The 14,099-nt window shown below is 48.3% G+C and overlaps 1 protein-coding gene across 6 annotated transcripts in view; it reads left to right on the forward strand.

Moving 5' to 3' along the window:
* Window positions 1-14,099, forward strand: part of Cacna1a (calcium voltage-gated channel subunit alpha1 A) — a 299,938-nt gene that overhangs the window by 271,048 nt on the left and 14,791 nt on the right. For all 6 annotated transcript variants that reach the window (XM_076915519.1, XM_076915517.1, XM_076915518.1 and 3 more), the window contains one exon: window positions 422-527. In XM_076915519.1, the coding sequence (XP_076771634.1) occupies window positions 422-527 (106 nt within the window). The remainder of the gene's footprint in view (window positions 1-421; window positions 528-14,099) is intronic.

Below are 14,099 nucleotides of genomic sequence, written 5' to 3' on the forward strand. Positions count from 1 at the left end.
GTAGACGTGAAAGGGAACCTCTGAGAAGAACTCTGAGGCAGGGCAATAACCTGGGGCAAGAACTCTGGACCCCTGGACCTCAGGTCCCACAGGCAATATTCAAAACAGAAACAAACAAAACAATTGGGTTAACAGTGGTGGCAGGCCCTGGATTCCCAGCTACTCAGGAAGCCAAGGCAGGAGAAAGATTGTCTTCAAAAAGAGAAGGGATGACAGGTGGGGACAGCAGCGGGCGGAAAGCCCTGGATTCTTTGTTGCTCCATATGGGGGAAATGAGAAATTCTGCACTGGCAAAGGTGACCATAGAGGGAGTTGCCCCGACTTCAGAGTTCTTCATGGGGCTTCCTAGGTCAGGTGAATTTGGCTTTCGAGGTGCTGGCAGGGCCTAAGAATGACTGTCCTCATCCGGGGTTTTCTGTAGAGACTCCTGCGGATGGACCTACCTGTAGCAGATGACAACACGGTTCACTTCAACTCCACCCTGATGGCTCTGATACGGACCGCCCTGGATATCAAAATTGCCAAAGGTAAGGCAAGCTGCCGCCTTGGGAGGGGGAGTGGGGGGGAGGCAGATGGTACCTTGGAGGGGAAAGCAGAAGGAAGCCAGGATTCCCCTTCCTGGTGGGTTTTCAGAGGGACCACTGTCCTTGTCTAGTTCTTCATTCGTGCATCCATGCAAACATTCAGTGCACAGCTCAGGTGTGCCAGACACCCCTCCAGCCAAAGGGGTGCAGCAGTTTACACGGACAAAAAAAGACCACCCCAGTCTCTGACGTAGGCGGTACCATGAGCTGTGTGGGCATAGAAGGGAAAGGAACCGCAGGATGAAACCAGCCTGTGTGCAAAAGCCCTAAGACTTGAGACTAGAAGCAGGGGAAGAAACCACGTGGGGTCCTGCTGAGCTGACTTGGCCTTTGAGTAAGGAGACACTCCTCCCCAGGCCCAGGATCCAGGGGGGGAAAGGTGAGATCTAACCCAGGTTGCATCAGAATGATGTCTCGTAGTTTAAGGACACAACTCAGTGGGAAGAGGGGGTTAGAGCCTGCGTTAGCCTTTTTTTTTTTTTTAAGATTTAGTTATTTATTTTTTTATTTTTTATGTATATGAGTACACTGTTGCTGTCTTCAGACAGAACCAGAAGAGGGCATCAGATTCCATTGCAGATGGTTGTGAGCCACCATGTGGTTGCTGGGAATTGAACTCAGGACCTCTGGAAGAGCAGTCGGTGCTCTTAACCACTGAGCATCTCTCCAGCCCGAGCCTAACTTTTGATACTGTCATGAACTAGCTGGTACTGGGTGCTTTATAAAGAAGAGACAGGATGGCAAGATGGTTCAGTGAATAAAAGTGCTTGCAACCAAGACTAGCTAGTCTATAACCTGAATTCAGTTGCTAAGAGCTGTTTTCACCCTTCCGTGTGTATACATATACAACCTGCCCCCCAACACACCTAATACACACACAGAGAGAGAGAGAGAGAGAGAGAGAGAGAGAGAGAGAGAGAGAGAGAGAGAGAGAGAAATGTAATTTTAAAAATATCTCCGAGAGTTCTGGATGCTCTCAAGAGACGACATAATCAAATTTTCCAGCCAGACAGCTCAGGTAAGGCCAGAGCTTCCTCCTCTCTAGGATCTGTAACATTTTCTTTGAGATAGAATTTTGTTTATTTGGGGATTAGAGAAAAGAGTAAAATAAGAGAGCAGAAGGAGGCTGGGGGAGAGGAGAGACAAGTGTGGGCAGCTGAGGAGAGCCTGACTCCTCAGGCTCCGTCCTCAGGTCACAAACACCCTCTATCCCTTTCTTATATACTTTCTGACATTCCCTTTCTCTCTTTTTTTATTTTTTAAATTAATTAATTCATTTACTTATTTTGATTTTGGGGGACAGGGTTTCTCTGTATAGCCCTGGCTGTCTTGGAACTTGCTCTGTAGACTAGGCTGGCCTCGAATTCAGAGGTCTGGCTGCCCCTGCCTCCAGAGTACTGGGAGTGGCATCTGCTCCCTCTCTTTTTAAAATGTTGATATGATCTCTAACGCTCCCTTAGTTTCTTCTAAACGAGCAATTTCAACATTTCTTCTACTTGATTCTCTTAGCCTCCAGCTGAGCGGGCTGCGTTGTTGTTTTTGGTTCTGTTGCTGGTACTTTCACTCCAGTGCTGACAAAAAGTTTTAGGGATAGGAGCAGGATGGTGGTGGCATATGCCTTTAGTCCCATTGGACCCTATATTGTCATACTGTACCCCAGGCTAGCCTTAACTCACAGAAATCTACCAGGCAGTAGTGTTGCATTCCTTTATTCTCAGTACAATGGAGGAAGAAGCAGGCGAATTTCTGTGAGTTTGAGGCCAGCCTGGTGTACATAGCAAGTTCCAGGCCTACACAAAGAAACCCTATCTTTAAAAAACAAGGCTGGGCAGTGGTGGTGCACTCCTTTAATACCAGTACTTGGGAGGCAGAGGCAGGCAGATTTCTGAGTTGGAGGCCAGCCTGGTCTACAGAGTGAGTTTCAGGACAGCCAGGGCTACACAGAGAAACCTTGTCTCGGAAAAGAATTAAAAAAGACAAAACAATACCCTCATAGAGATGTGACCGTCACTGCTTCCTAAGTGCTGGCATTAAAGATGTGGCCACCACATCCAGCTGGACTGTGAATCAGGTTGTCCTTGTCGCTATTGCTTGCCTGTTTATTCCTTTGTTTGACTTGGTCTCTATGTAGCTCTGGCTATCTTAGGACTCACAGCTGGGCTCAGCTGGCAGAGGTCCACCTGCCTAGGCCTCCTGAGATTAAAGGCATGGCCACCGTGCTCTGCTGGCTGCTCGAGGCCTCAGTCTGGGGTCACCTCCTCTCATGGTCTTAGGTTTGTCTTTCATGCTGGCAGAAATATGAAGGGGCAAGGTGCCGGGTGATCGCCTCTGTGGTGTATACACAACCAACCGTGTAAGATGCCTTCCAAGCCAGGAAGCTGTGTATTTGTTGTGCGTGCGCAGCTCAGGACAGACCACACCAGACCAAACGGTTCCAAGTGAGGTTTATTCAGACGATGGGCAAAGGTGGGGGCAAGAAGATGGGAGAAGAAGAGGAAAGAGGTCAGGGGGCTCTGCCTATTTATATGGGTGGTGATGTAGCCTCTCACAGGTAGAGGTGGGAGGTAGCCAGGTGGATTCTGGGACCATATGGTGGTTGCCTTGGCAATGATGTGGGAGTCACCTAGATGTGATGTCACTGGGTTCGGTGCCTGATACCAACATACCTCCCTTTTTCTTATTATAAAGAGAAGAAAAAAGGGGAGGGAAAGCCAATGGTGAAAGGGGAGTTGGGGTGCTGTGTCTCTTAAACTACTTCCTGCTGTGTAGGGGCATAGTCCATTTGGGGGAGTAGCTGGCTTTCACCATCGGGGTCCACTTGGTAGGTGTGTGCATAAGGTTCTTCTGTGGACAGCAGCTGGTAATCCTGTAACAGGAACTGATTAATAGTTTGGTTAGAAATAATAACACCAGGAGGATGACTAGAAAAGATGTTACAAAAGGGAGTATCTACTTTCATGTGGGGTTTTTAAAAAATCCCAGAACTGGAGGTCTCACGTTTCCTAAAAAACAGCATTCTTCTTGGAGGAACCAGCGAAGACCATTTTCTTTAGCTGTCAGGACGTCTAGCCCCCATCAGTTCTGAAGCACCACAGCTGGAATCCCATGGATCTTGTATGTAGAAAAGAGTATCTTGCCATGTTGGTAGAAGAAATGGTTAATCCGTGATCCTAGCATTTGTATCTGACAAGACCATTATGGGCAGCCCCCATAATAGTCTGGCCAGTTTCTACAATAATCTTCTATCTGGTCAAAGAGGAAGCAAGTGTAGAAAACATAATATTTAGGTGGGACAACAGATACAGGGACGATAGCAATTTGGATTGGTTCTTGGCATCCGGCTATGGAGCAGTTTCCTGACCCTGTTTGGAAAGACTGTTTGTTATCTGTGGGGGTCTCTTGAACCTCGGATCTCCAGGTGTAAAGGCTGACCTGGATGGAAACAAGCAGCAGGGGGAGGACGAGGAACCCATGTCTAGTCCAGTGAGGTCGAGCTCGGCTGCCGGAGTGGAGTCTCATTTTCTGGGATTGAGGACAAGATGGGTGATCTCAACGTCCTCTGGAGCTTAACAGATCACGGTCCTGTTAGGGTCAACATGTATAAAGAAGAGTCGATTTTAGGTGGAAGAATGAAAGATGAGACAGGTGGACCCAATGAGAGAGTTTCTCGAGTTTAGCAGCTGTAGGGGTCATAAGAATTACCTTAAAAGGGCCCTGCCATTTGGGAGAGAGGGGTGAGGGCAGATGATCTGGAGGGGAGAGAAGGACTTGGTCTCCAATGTTGACAGGCAGTGGGCAGGAGACAGTGTGTGGTCGAGGTAGATGGTGGTCAGCAAAGTTCCATAGGAGAGAACGGAGGTGGCAAAGTAATGAGGTAAGTAGATGGTCTGGGAGGGGAGAGCTTTAGGTGAAAGACCAGGAGTTAGGACTCGGCATCCATACATGAGTTCAAAGAGTGAGATGAGGAGAGGCCGCTTGGGGAGAACTCGTAGCCTGAAAAGAACCAGAGGTAAGAGTGTTACCCAGTCAAGATGAAGTTCCTGTGACAGCTTGACAAGAGTGGTTTTTAAAGAGCGGTTGGTTCTTTCTACCTTACCTAAAGATTGAGGGTGGTAGGGATGTGGAAATGCCAGGGGATGTCTAGGGCCTTAGATAGAATTTGAGAAATCTGAGAAGTAAATTCAGGACCACTGTCTGACTAGAGGGAGGCTGGAACACCAAATTGGGGGATGATCTCTCAGAGGAGGAGATCAGAGACTGTCTGAGCCCTTTTGTTAGTTGTGGGATAAACCTCTACCCAGCCTGAGAAGGTGTCCACCAAGACCAGGAGGTACTTGGCACATTTGACAACGGGCATGTGGGTAAAATCAAGTTGCCAGTCAGTTCCAGGAGGGAACCTCTAGCCTGATGGGTAGGAAAAGGGGTGCTACGATATCTTGAGTTGGGATCTGACATCTGACAGATTTTGCAAGAAGTAGTGATGGATTTTAAGAAACTTAAGTCCTTGGGAGTAGGCTGTAGGTGGGTCTTAACTAAATAAGATAACACTTGGCTGTTAGGATGAAAGAATTGGTGAAGAGAGGACAGAGTTTGATGAGTGTCAGGGTGTGTAGGTGGGGATGTGGGTTGCAGTATAAGAATGACCTGGGGAGGTTGAGATGAGTCTAGGCCCCTAAGGGCCACAGCTCTAGCTGCCTGTCAGCTCAGTTGTCTCCCATGGAGACAATAGAGTCATCCATCCAGTGGGATCCGCAGTGGACAATCCCAATAGCTGTGGGGAGATGGCCCTTTAGCATGGCCATAATTTGGTTTGCATTACTTATCCTCCTTTTGTGGTAAGTAACCCACGCCCCTTCCAGATAGCAGCATGGGACAGGAGGAAAGCATATTAGAATCTGTGTAGATGTTGAGGAATTGCCCCTGTGCCAGCTGGAGGGCATGGGTAAGGGCTATTAGTTCAGCTTGTTGGTTGGTGGTATGAACAGGAAGGGCCTGTGCCTCCACCACTTCAGTGTCTGACACTATGGCATAGCCAGCTTTCCTGGCCCATTCATGTAGAAAGGAGCTTCCATCTGTATACCAGGTATAGATGGCTTGAGGCAATGTGCCCTCCTGTATGTGTGAAGGATGAGGTAGTTCCTCTAAAGTTTCAGTGCAGGAGTGAGATAGGGAGTAGTTAGTATTTAATGAGGAAGAAGACTGGAAATATTAAGAGGTGGGCATGATTGAAAGGTGAGGGTGGAGTCTTCTATTAGAGCTACCTGAAGAGAAAGAACCCTGGAGGGAGGTAGGGCCTGTAAGCCTTTATAAGTTAGGAGCTGTGACAGGTTGTGAGAAGAGAGGACAATTATAGGCGATCCCAAGGTTAGTTTCTTTGACTCTCGAATAAGGAATTCAGCAGCTGCTAAGGTACAAATACAAGGTGCCCATCCCTGGATGGTTAGATCTAGTCTTTTTGACAAGTATGCTACAGGTGCAAAAGATGGTCCCAGTTGGTGACCTAAGACTCCAAGGGCAAACCCCTCCTTTTCAGTTACATAGAGGGAAAAAGGACGGTCAGGTCAGGGAGATGTAAGGCTGAGGCCTTAAGGAGAGGTTGTTGGAGTCTTTGAAAGGGCTTGGTAACAGGTTTGAGAAGAGGTTCATGGGTGGGGCCTAATGCTGCTTCATATAAGGGGCAAGAAAGTAGGGAAAAGGAAGGAACCCAGGAACGCAAAAAGCTAGCCATTCCTAGGAATGATAAAATCTCTTCCTTTGCAGAAGGAACAGTTAGAGACTGAATCAGATTCTTTCTAAGGTAATAGCCTTGTGGGTTGGGGTAATTGTTAGTCCCAAATAGGTGACCTGAGGAGTAGACAGTTGGGCTTTAGAAAGTGAGACCCTGTAGCCCTGACTGGAAAGGAAATTTAGAAGAGCAGCAGTGTCAGCTTGGCTAATCTCTAGAGAGGGGCTACAGAGAAGCACATCATCTACGTAAAGTACAATCTTAGATCTAGGGAGAAATAAAGAGAGCAAGTCAGAAGCCAGGGCCTGGCCAAACAAGTGTGGGCTGTCCTGGAATCCCTGAGTTTGAACAATCCAGGTAAGTTGGGTAGAAAAGTGTGTGTCAGGATCTGTCCAGGTAAAGGCAAATATGTCCTGTGACTGGGCGTCTAAAGGGATAGAGAAAAATGCATCCTTGAGATCTAGGACTGAGAAATGAGAAGTCCCTGAGGGGATAGTAGAAAGAAGTGTGTAAGGATTAGTCATAACAGGATGGAGGGCAACCACTGCAGAATTAATGCATCTGAGGTCTTGAACCAGTTGATAGGTACCATTGGGTTTCTTTTTTTGTTTGTTTTTTTTTGTTTTTTTGTTTTTGGTTTTTCGAGACAGGGTTTCTCTGTGTAGTCCTGGCTGTCCCGGAACTCACTCTGTAGACCAGGCTGGCCTTGAACTCAGAAATCCGCCTGCCTCTGCCTTCCAAGTGCTGGGATTAAAGGAGTGCACCACCGCCGCCCGGCTACCATTGGGTTTCTTAACTGCTAGTATAGGGGTGTTAAAGGGAGAAGAGGTAGGGCGAAGGAGTTTTTTCCTTAAGAGGTCAGAAATGATAGGCTTAAGTCCTCTGAGGCTCTGGAGGGAGAGAGGGTATTGAGCTTGGGTGATGTACCTGGTAGAGTCCAGTAACTAGATGACAACAGGAGGATGGTGTTCAGCAACAGAGGGGTTCTGGACGTCCCAAACTCGGGGGTCCACCTGAGAAGCTGGTAAGGGAAATAACATGTTAGTGTTAGTAGGTTGACTGGCTAGAAGAAGGAGCAGAGGAACTGCTGGTGAGCTTGGGTTTAGGCGAATTGGGGGAGCAAAGGAAATAGAGGCTCCCAACTTAGCTAAAAGATCACTTCCCAGTAAGGGGACAGGACATGTAGGCACTACCAAAAAGGAATGGGTGAGAGGTACACCCCTAAAATGCAACTAAGTGGGGAGGGGGTTCTGGTGAGGAAGGTAAGGTTGTCCTCCTACCCGAACAATAGGAAAATGTGAAGGTGAAGTGGGTCCCCAAAATTCCATCAGGACCAAGTAAGTGGCCCCAGTGTCCAAGAGGAAGGAGATGGGTCTTCCACATACCATGATAGCTACCCGGGGCTCCCTGCTAGTGATAGGCATGGTCGGGTCAAGAGAGCTCAGGCCCTGTCAGTCGTCCATAACCAAACCTAGGAGGTTAGCTGAAGGGTTTTCTGGGAGCAATGTCCTTCTGTTCTGGGTGATATGAAGGCAATTGACAGACCAATGTCCCTTCTGATGGCTCCTAGGACACGGTCCCCTTGGCTTGCTGGGGTTGGGACAAGCCCTCACCCAGTGACCTTGTTGACCACATTTATAGCAGGGGCCTGGTGGTCCCTGAGCCTTCAAAGACCAGGAGTCTGGGGTAGCAGCTGAGGCTGGTTGGATAACCTTTGCCAGTATGTAGTATTTCTGTTTTTGGGCTTTCTCATCTCTTATGGTATACCTTGAAGGCCAGCGCCAAGACTTCTGCCTGTGGAGTTAGGAGCCCCCTCTCCAGTCGCCTAAGTTTAACTTTTATGTCGGGGTAGCTCTGGGGGGAAAACGTAAGTCATCAGAAGTTGCTTACCTTCCGGGTTTTCAGGGTCCAGATTAGTATACTGCAATAAAGCCTTTGTGAGGCGTTCTAAAAACTGAGACGGGTTTTCCTGTTTGTCCTGGACAACCTCTTGGAGTTTCTCAAAGTTCACTGGCTTTAAGGCTGCCTTTCTTAGGCCTGCCAAAAGACATGTTATAAATCTATCTCTAGCTAAGATACCACCTGTGGAATTATAATTCCATCAAGAATCCTGGTCAGGCACTGCCTCAGATCTGATTGGATGTGTTCCGTCTGTCTGATGACTCTGATCTACATGCGTTTTTGCCTCTTCCCAAACTCGCCTGTGTTCATCAGGAAGTAAATTGTTAGTGAGAATCATATGAACATCATGGAAAGTCGAGCTCTAAGACTGAATGATGTACTGGAACTCTTTAATAAAGGTAGAGGAGTTAGAGGTATAGGAACCCAGTCTGCTCTCTATTTGAGAAAGTTCACTCAGTGAGAAAGGGACATGTACTCTGACCAGATGTCAACCCCAGCCACTTCCCTTAGAGGAAGGACAGATGCTGGTTTAAGTGTCCCTGGAGGAGAAGGACTTGGGGCTTTGTCTGTGGCTTTAGAATACCTGATAGGAAGGGTAAAGTTGGCGCCAACACAGGGCGATTGGAGTGGCCTGCAGCTGGCACAAAGGAGGGGAGGGGTCTGGAGAGGTCGGGCTAGTAGACTCTGAGGTATCCTGGTGAGAAGAAGAAACTGAGGCAGTAGTTTGGGTTTTCAGCGGCTTGGAAGCAGGTCTGCGACGGAAGGGAGGAGGTTTGTCAGCTGAATCTAGGGTTGTGATGTTGTCTAATCGTGGTTGAGTAGGTTTCATTGCTAAGAGAACCTGGGGTGGGGGACAGGCAGAACACATGGGGGGATTAGAGCGAAGGTAGATGAATGCTTGGATATAGGGAACGTCTTTCCATCTACCAGACTGCTGGCAGTGTGTATGAAGACCCTGTAAAATGATTGGGTCTAGCTTGCCGTTAGGTGGCCATTTTAAACCATTATCTAGAGGGCACCAAATCCAGGCCTTATTGCAGAAGTGTATCAGTTTGGAAGGCCTCAAATCAGGCATTAATTTTAGAGATTTGAGGTTTTTCAGAAGACAACCCAGTGGGATGTCTGGGGGTACAGTCGAAGATAATTTAGCGCCCATTGGGTGATGGGTGGTGTTACCGAACTATTCATACCAGCATCCCGAGAAGAGTCAGTAACAGATCAGACAGCCAAGCTAGAAATTCAGGTCATAACGAGAATCTCTAGGGGCTACGGCAGCAGTCTCCTGGAAATTACCAGAAAGCAGCTCAACCTGGTACCAGGAATTTACCAGCTGCTGCAAGAGCTTGTGGGATTTGTGAACTGCTTTCAAGAAGGGAAGTCACCCAAGGGCCTAAGTCCTAATTTGTAGGTCAGCCAGGAGGCCAGTCATATGGACTGGGGCATTGAAATGCCAACCCCTCAGCCCAGAAAAGGCTGTTGAGGTGTTATTTGGGCATTTAGGGTCCCTCTTGCCAGTTGGACGCTCCTTACTAGTCAATATGCCAGTGTGTGTTTGCAGGCTTCCGTAGTCTGGTATCAGGAAAGGTGGAACCGTGAGGTCTGTGTGGGGCCTGTCTGGCTGCTTAACCCACGTGGCAGAGGCTCCACGTGTGGGGCCACCGTGGCACAGTTCACGTGGTAGAATTTCCATGAGCCTTACAACAGTGGGTAGAGTTGGTCTGTGGCAGCAGCGGAAATCCACACGGTTGGTGATGGCAGGTGGCAGTGGATACAGTCCATGTGGTGTCACGGTGGCGGTGGTGACAGTCCACATGGCATTGGTCTTGCATGGTCACAGCAGCAACAGTGGCTTCCAAAGTCTTCGGTTCCCAGCCACAATGGGAACACAATGTTGTTGTACATGTGCGGCTCAGGACAGACCACACCAGACCAAACGGTTCCAAATGAGGTTTATTCAGAAGATGGGGCAAAGGTGGGGGCAAGAAGATGGGAGGAGAAGAAGAGAGAAGAGAGAGGTCAGGGGGCTCTGCCTGTTTATATGGGCAGTGATGTAGCCTCTCGCAGGTAGAGGTGGGAGGTAGCCAGGTAGATTCTGGAAATGTATGGCGGTTGCCTTGGCAATGATGTGGGGGACACCTAGATGTGATGTCACAGGGTTTGGTGCCTGATACCAATAGTGTTGTCTTGGGCTCTTCCATGAAGCCTATGCCTGCTGTGGGGAATTCTCCAACACCTTCACCCTGTAGACTTCGAGGAACTCAAGGCTCTTCTATGTGGCATTGGCATAATGAGACTCTGAGATACAGTGTAAACTGAGGAGAGCAGTGGGAAGGGGGGCAGAATAGAGTGCTGGTGACAGGTCTGACCTGTGACACAGACACCCGGGAACCCCTTGGACACAATGGGAGGTGTGACCTTGTAGCTGTCCCTGCCACTGTGGTAACGCCGAGTCAAGAACTTGGTGGAGAAGGGGTTAACTTTAGTTCATGATTTCAGATGGATACAGTCCCCAGCATGGCAGGGAGACAGGACCACTGAAGCAGGAGACTGGCCAATCACATCCCCAGCCAGGAAGCTGAGAGCGTACACACATGCAGCAGCCTACCTTCTCTAAAAGGGTCCACCTTGAAAAAGTTCCACAGCTTCCCAAAACAGCACCACCAGCTGGTGACCAAGGGTTCAAACACTTGAGTCATTCCACGTTCACACACAACAGAGTTCACACACAACAGAGAACCAACAACCATGTCGTAATAAACCAATGGACAGCGGCTGGAGAGAGCGCCCAGCCTTTAGGAGCACTGGCCGCTCTTCCAGAGACTAGGGTTCAATTCTCAGCAACCACACAGTGACTCACAACTGTCTGTAACCCGAGTCCCAGGGGATCTCATGACTTCTGGCCTCTGTGTGGACTGTGCACACATAGTGCATAGACATACATACATGCAAAATACCCATACACATAAAGTAAGATAAAATGTAAGACAAACAAAAAAGAATAAATGCCAAGGTTACCTGGCATTCGAAGTGACATTAAATCAAATATGGAAGGGAGTGATGTGGCCACAGTCAAGACACAGTGGCAGGATAATTTTGGCTGTTGATCTGCAGCATTCCAACTCTCCCCGGTCTTGTTCATCTGTAACTCTTCAGCCTAAGTGTGGTATTTTCAGGGGATTTTGCAGGGGACACACTCCAACCTATTCCACACCATAGCCGGGCCACGTAACCCCTGTGAAGACAGGCTGGCAGTGACCAAGGGGCATGGAGTGTTCAGACGCTGACAGGACGCCTCCATGTGGATGTGGACTGGGAGGGAGAGAAGATCCAGAGACAGCCGCAGACTTGAGGCGTGAGCTATGAAAGGACAGGAAAGCTCTGTTCTGATTCAGAAAAGAGGCAGGAAGGGCAGGCTGGAGGCCAAAGGCAGGAGACATGGAAAGGAAGCAGGTGCTGGAGAGAATCCTTCAGACTTTCTGAGACAAAGAACAGAAGCCGAAAGACCTCAAATGCTGTTATCTCAGCCCCTTGGCTGAGGCAGGAAGATAACAAATTCAAGACTAGCCTAGGGTTGGAGAGATGGCTCAGTGGTTAAGAACACTGACTACTCTTCCAGAGGTCCTGAGTTCAATTCCCAGCAACCACATGGTGGCTCACAACCATCTGTAATGGAATCTGATGCCTTCTTCTGGTGTGTCTGAAGACAGTGATGGTGTAGTCACATATAAAATAAATAAATAAACAAAAGAGAAAGAGAAACTGAAATACAGTTCAGTGGTAGAGAGACTGCAGCATGTTCCGGACCCTGAGTCCCATTCCTAGAACATCAAAAACTGAAAACCTTTCCCCTAGACACAAAGCCCAAGGCTCTTCTCATCACTGCAGGAGACTGAGAAAGGTGGCTAGGGAGGAAGGCAGACTCGGGCAGAGTGGGCACCTTAAAATCACACAGAATAGAGTCGCCTGGCAGGGGTGCTGTCTCAGTACTTAAGAGGCCAAGATAGGAAGATCATAATTCAAGGCCAACCTGAATTAGAGAGAGAGGGAAAAAAACTGCTTCAGGAGGAGAAAGAGAGACCTGGACTACAGGAGTAGCAAGAGGAGTTGCAGGAAGAGGAAAGAAGGCCTGCCCTTGTCTGGCACCCTGGGAGTTGTAGATCACATGGCAAGTCTTAGGCATTTGGTTGCATGTCAGTGTTTAGGACCCAGGTCCTCCCTCTGCCTCCCCCATCACCGATTCCTGTCTCAGCCCAAGGAAGCAGAAGTAAGTGTTTGTTTTTGTAATGTCAATTTAGGACTGTTACATCCTACAGGCTCAGAATGCCACCTCACATGGCATTGCTCTATACCTTAACCTTCTCTTCTGTGAACATCGTTTTTGTTTTGTTTTGTTTGTATCAGCGAGCTGTGCCACATACAAAATACAAGTTTCATGACTTAAAACACATGTGTTGTGGCAGGGGAGATGGCCCACTGAATAAAAAGCATTTTCGGTGTCAGCGCGAGGACCTGAAATCACCAGGATGCACACTTGCATGCACACACGAGTGTGTACACATACAACCTACAGCATTACTGCATGTGCCTGTAACTCCTGTGTTTTAGGTTCAGAGAGAAACCCTCTCTCCAGACAGTAAGACAGAGAGTGAGTAGAGAAGGGCATGTGGTCTGGCCCTGCATGTGATGTGGGGCCACACATCTGCACGGAGGACATACCACACACAAATACACAAAGCCCTAAAGGCTGACAACCTGAGTTTGATCTCTGGGACCCACATGGTGGAAAAAGAGGATGGACACCCACAGGTTTCCTCTGACCTCCACAAAAGCCCACCTGGGCTCACACACAACTACGGACACACACACACACAAATGAATAAGACCAATTTGATTGAGATTCAGCCCATATTAAATAAAACATGTTTTTTAAAAAACTATTTAGTCTGAGCATTGGTAGCACATACCTTTAATTCCAGCTCTTGCGATGCAGAGGCAGGCAGACCTCTATGAGTTCAAGGCTAGCCTGGTCTGTAGAGTGAGTTCCAGCCAAGGCTACACAGAGAAACCCTGTCTTGTAAGAAATTTTTTCAGCACAGGCAGGTTACATGGCTTTATGCTTAGTGTTCCACAAGGCCAAAATCAAGGTCAACCAGTCTTCCATGAAGACTCCAGGATCTGTTCCCAGTCCTAGCTACACCTGAACATTGCTTGGTCCTACCACAATGGAACTGAGAGATGAGACGGGCAGTCTGCTGGGATATGGTTCTAGGCCTATGAGTTCTAGGCCATCCATGTCGCCATGATAACCCTGTCAAAACACAAAAACAAACCAAACGAAAACAACTTTAGAATGCCCGGAGAGGCCGGGCAGTGGTGGCGCACGCCTTTAATCCCAGCACTTGGGAGGCAGAGGCAGACTGATTTCTGAGTTCGAGGCCAGCCTGGTCTACAGAGTGAGTTCCAGGACAGCCAGGACTACACAGAGAAACCCTGTCTCGAAAAACCAAAAAAAGAAAAAAGAAAAAAAGAAAAAGAATGCCCAGAGAAATGGCTCAGCAGCTAAGAGCACTTGCTGCTCTTGCAGAAGACCCAGGTTTGGGTTTGGTTCAAACTTGTAACTCCAGTTCCAGAGAATCTGACACCATCTTCTGGCCTCCATGAGTACCAGAAACTTACATGGTACACATACATATATGCAAACAAACAAACAATCCACACAAAATATAAACAAATAAAATCCTTCTTTAAAAAGAAAAAAGTGAGGCAGGAGAGATGGCCCAGGCCTTTGGTGCCCTCATTTGGGAGGCAGAGGCAGGTGGAGCTTGTGAGTTTGAGGCCATCCTGGTCTACATAGCAAGTTCCAGGCCAGCTAGGGATACATAGCAAGA

This window comes from Arvicanthis niloticus, chromosome 18 (assembly GCF_011762505.2).
Source record: "Arvicanthis niloticus isolate mArvNil1 chromosome 18, mArvNil1.pat.X, whole genome shotgun sequence".
Taxonomy (NCBI): Eukaryota; Metazoa; Chordata; class Mammalia; order Rodentia; family Muridae; genus Arvicanthis; species Arvicanthis niloticus.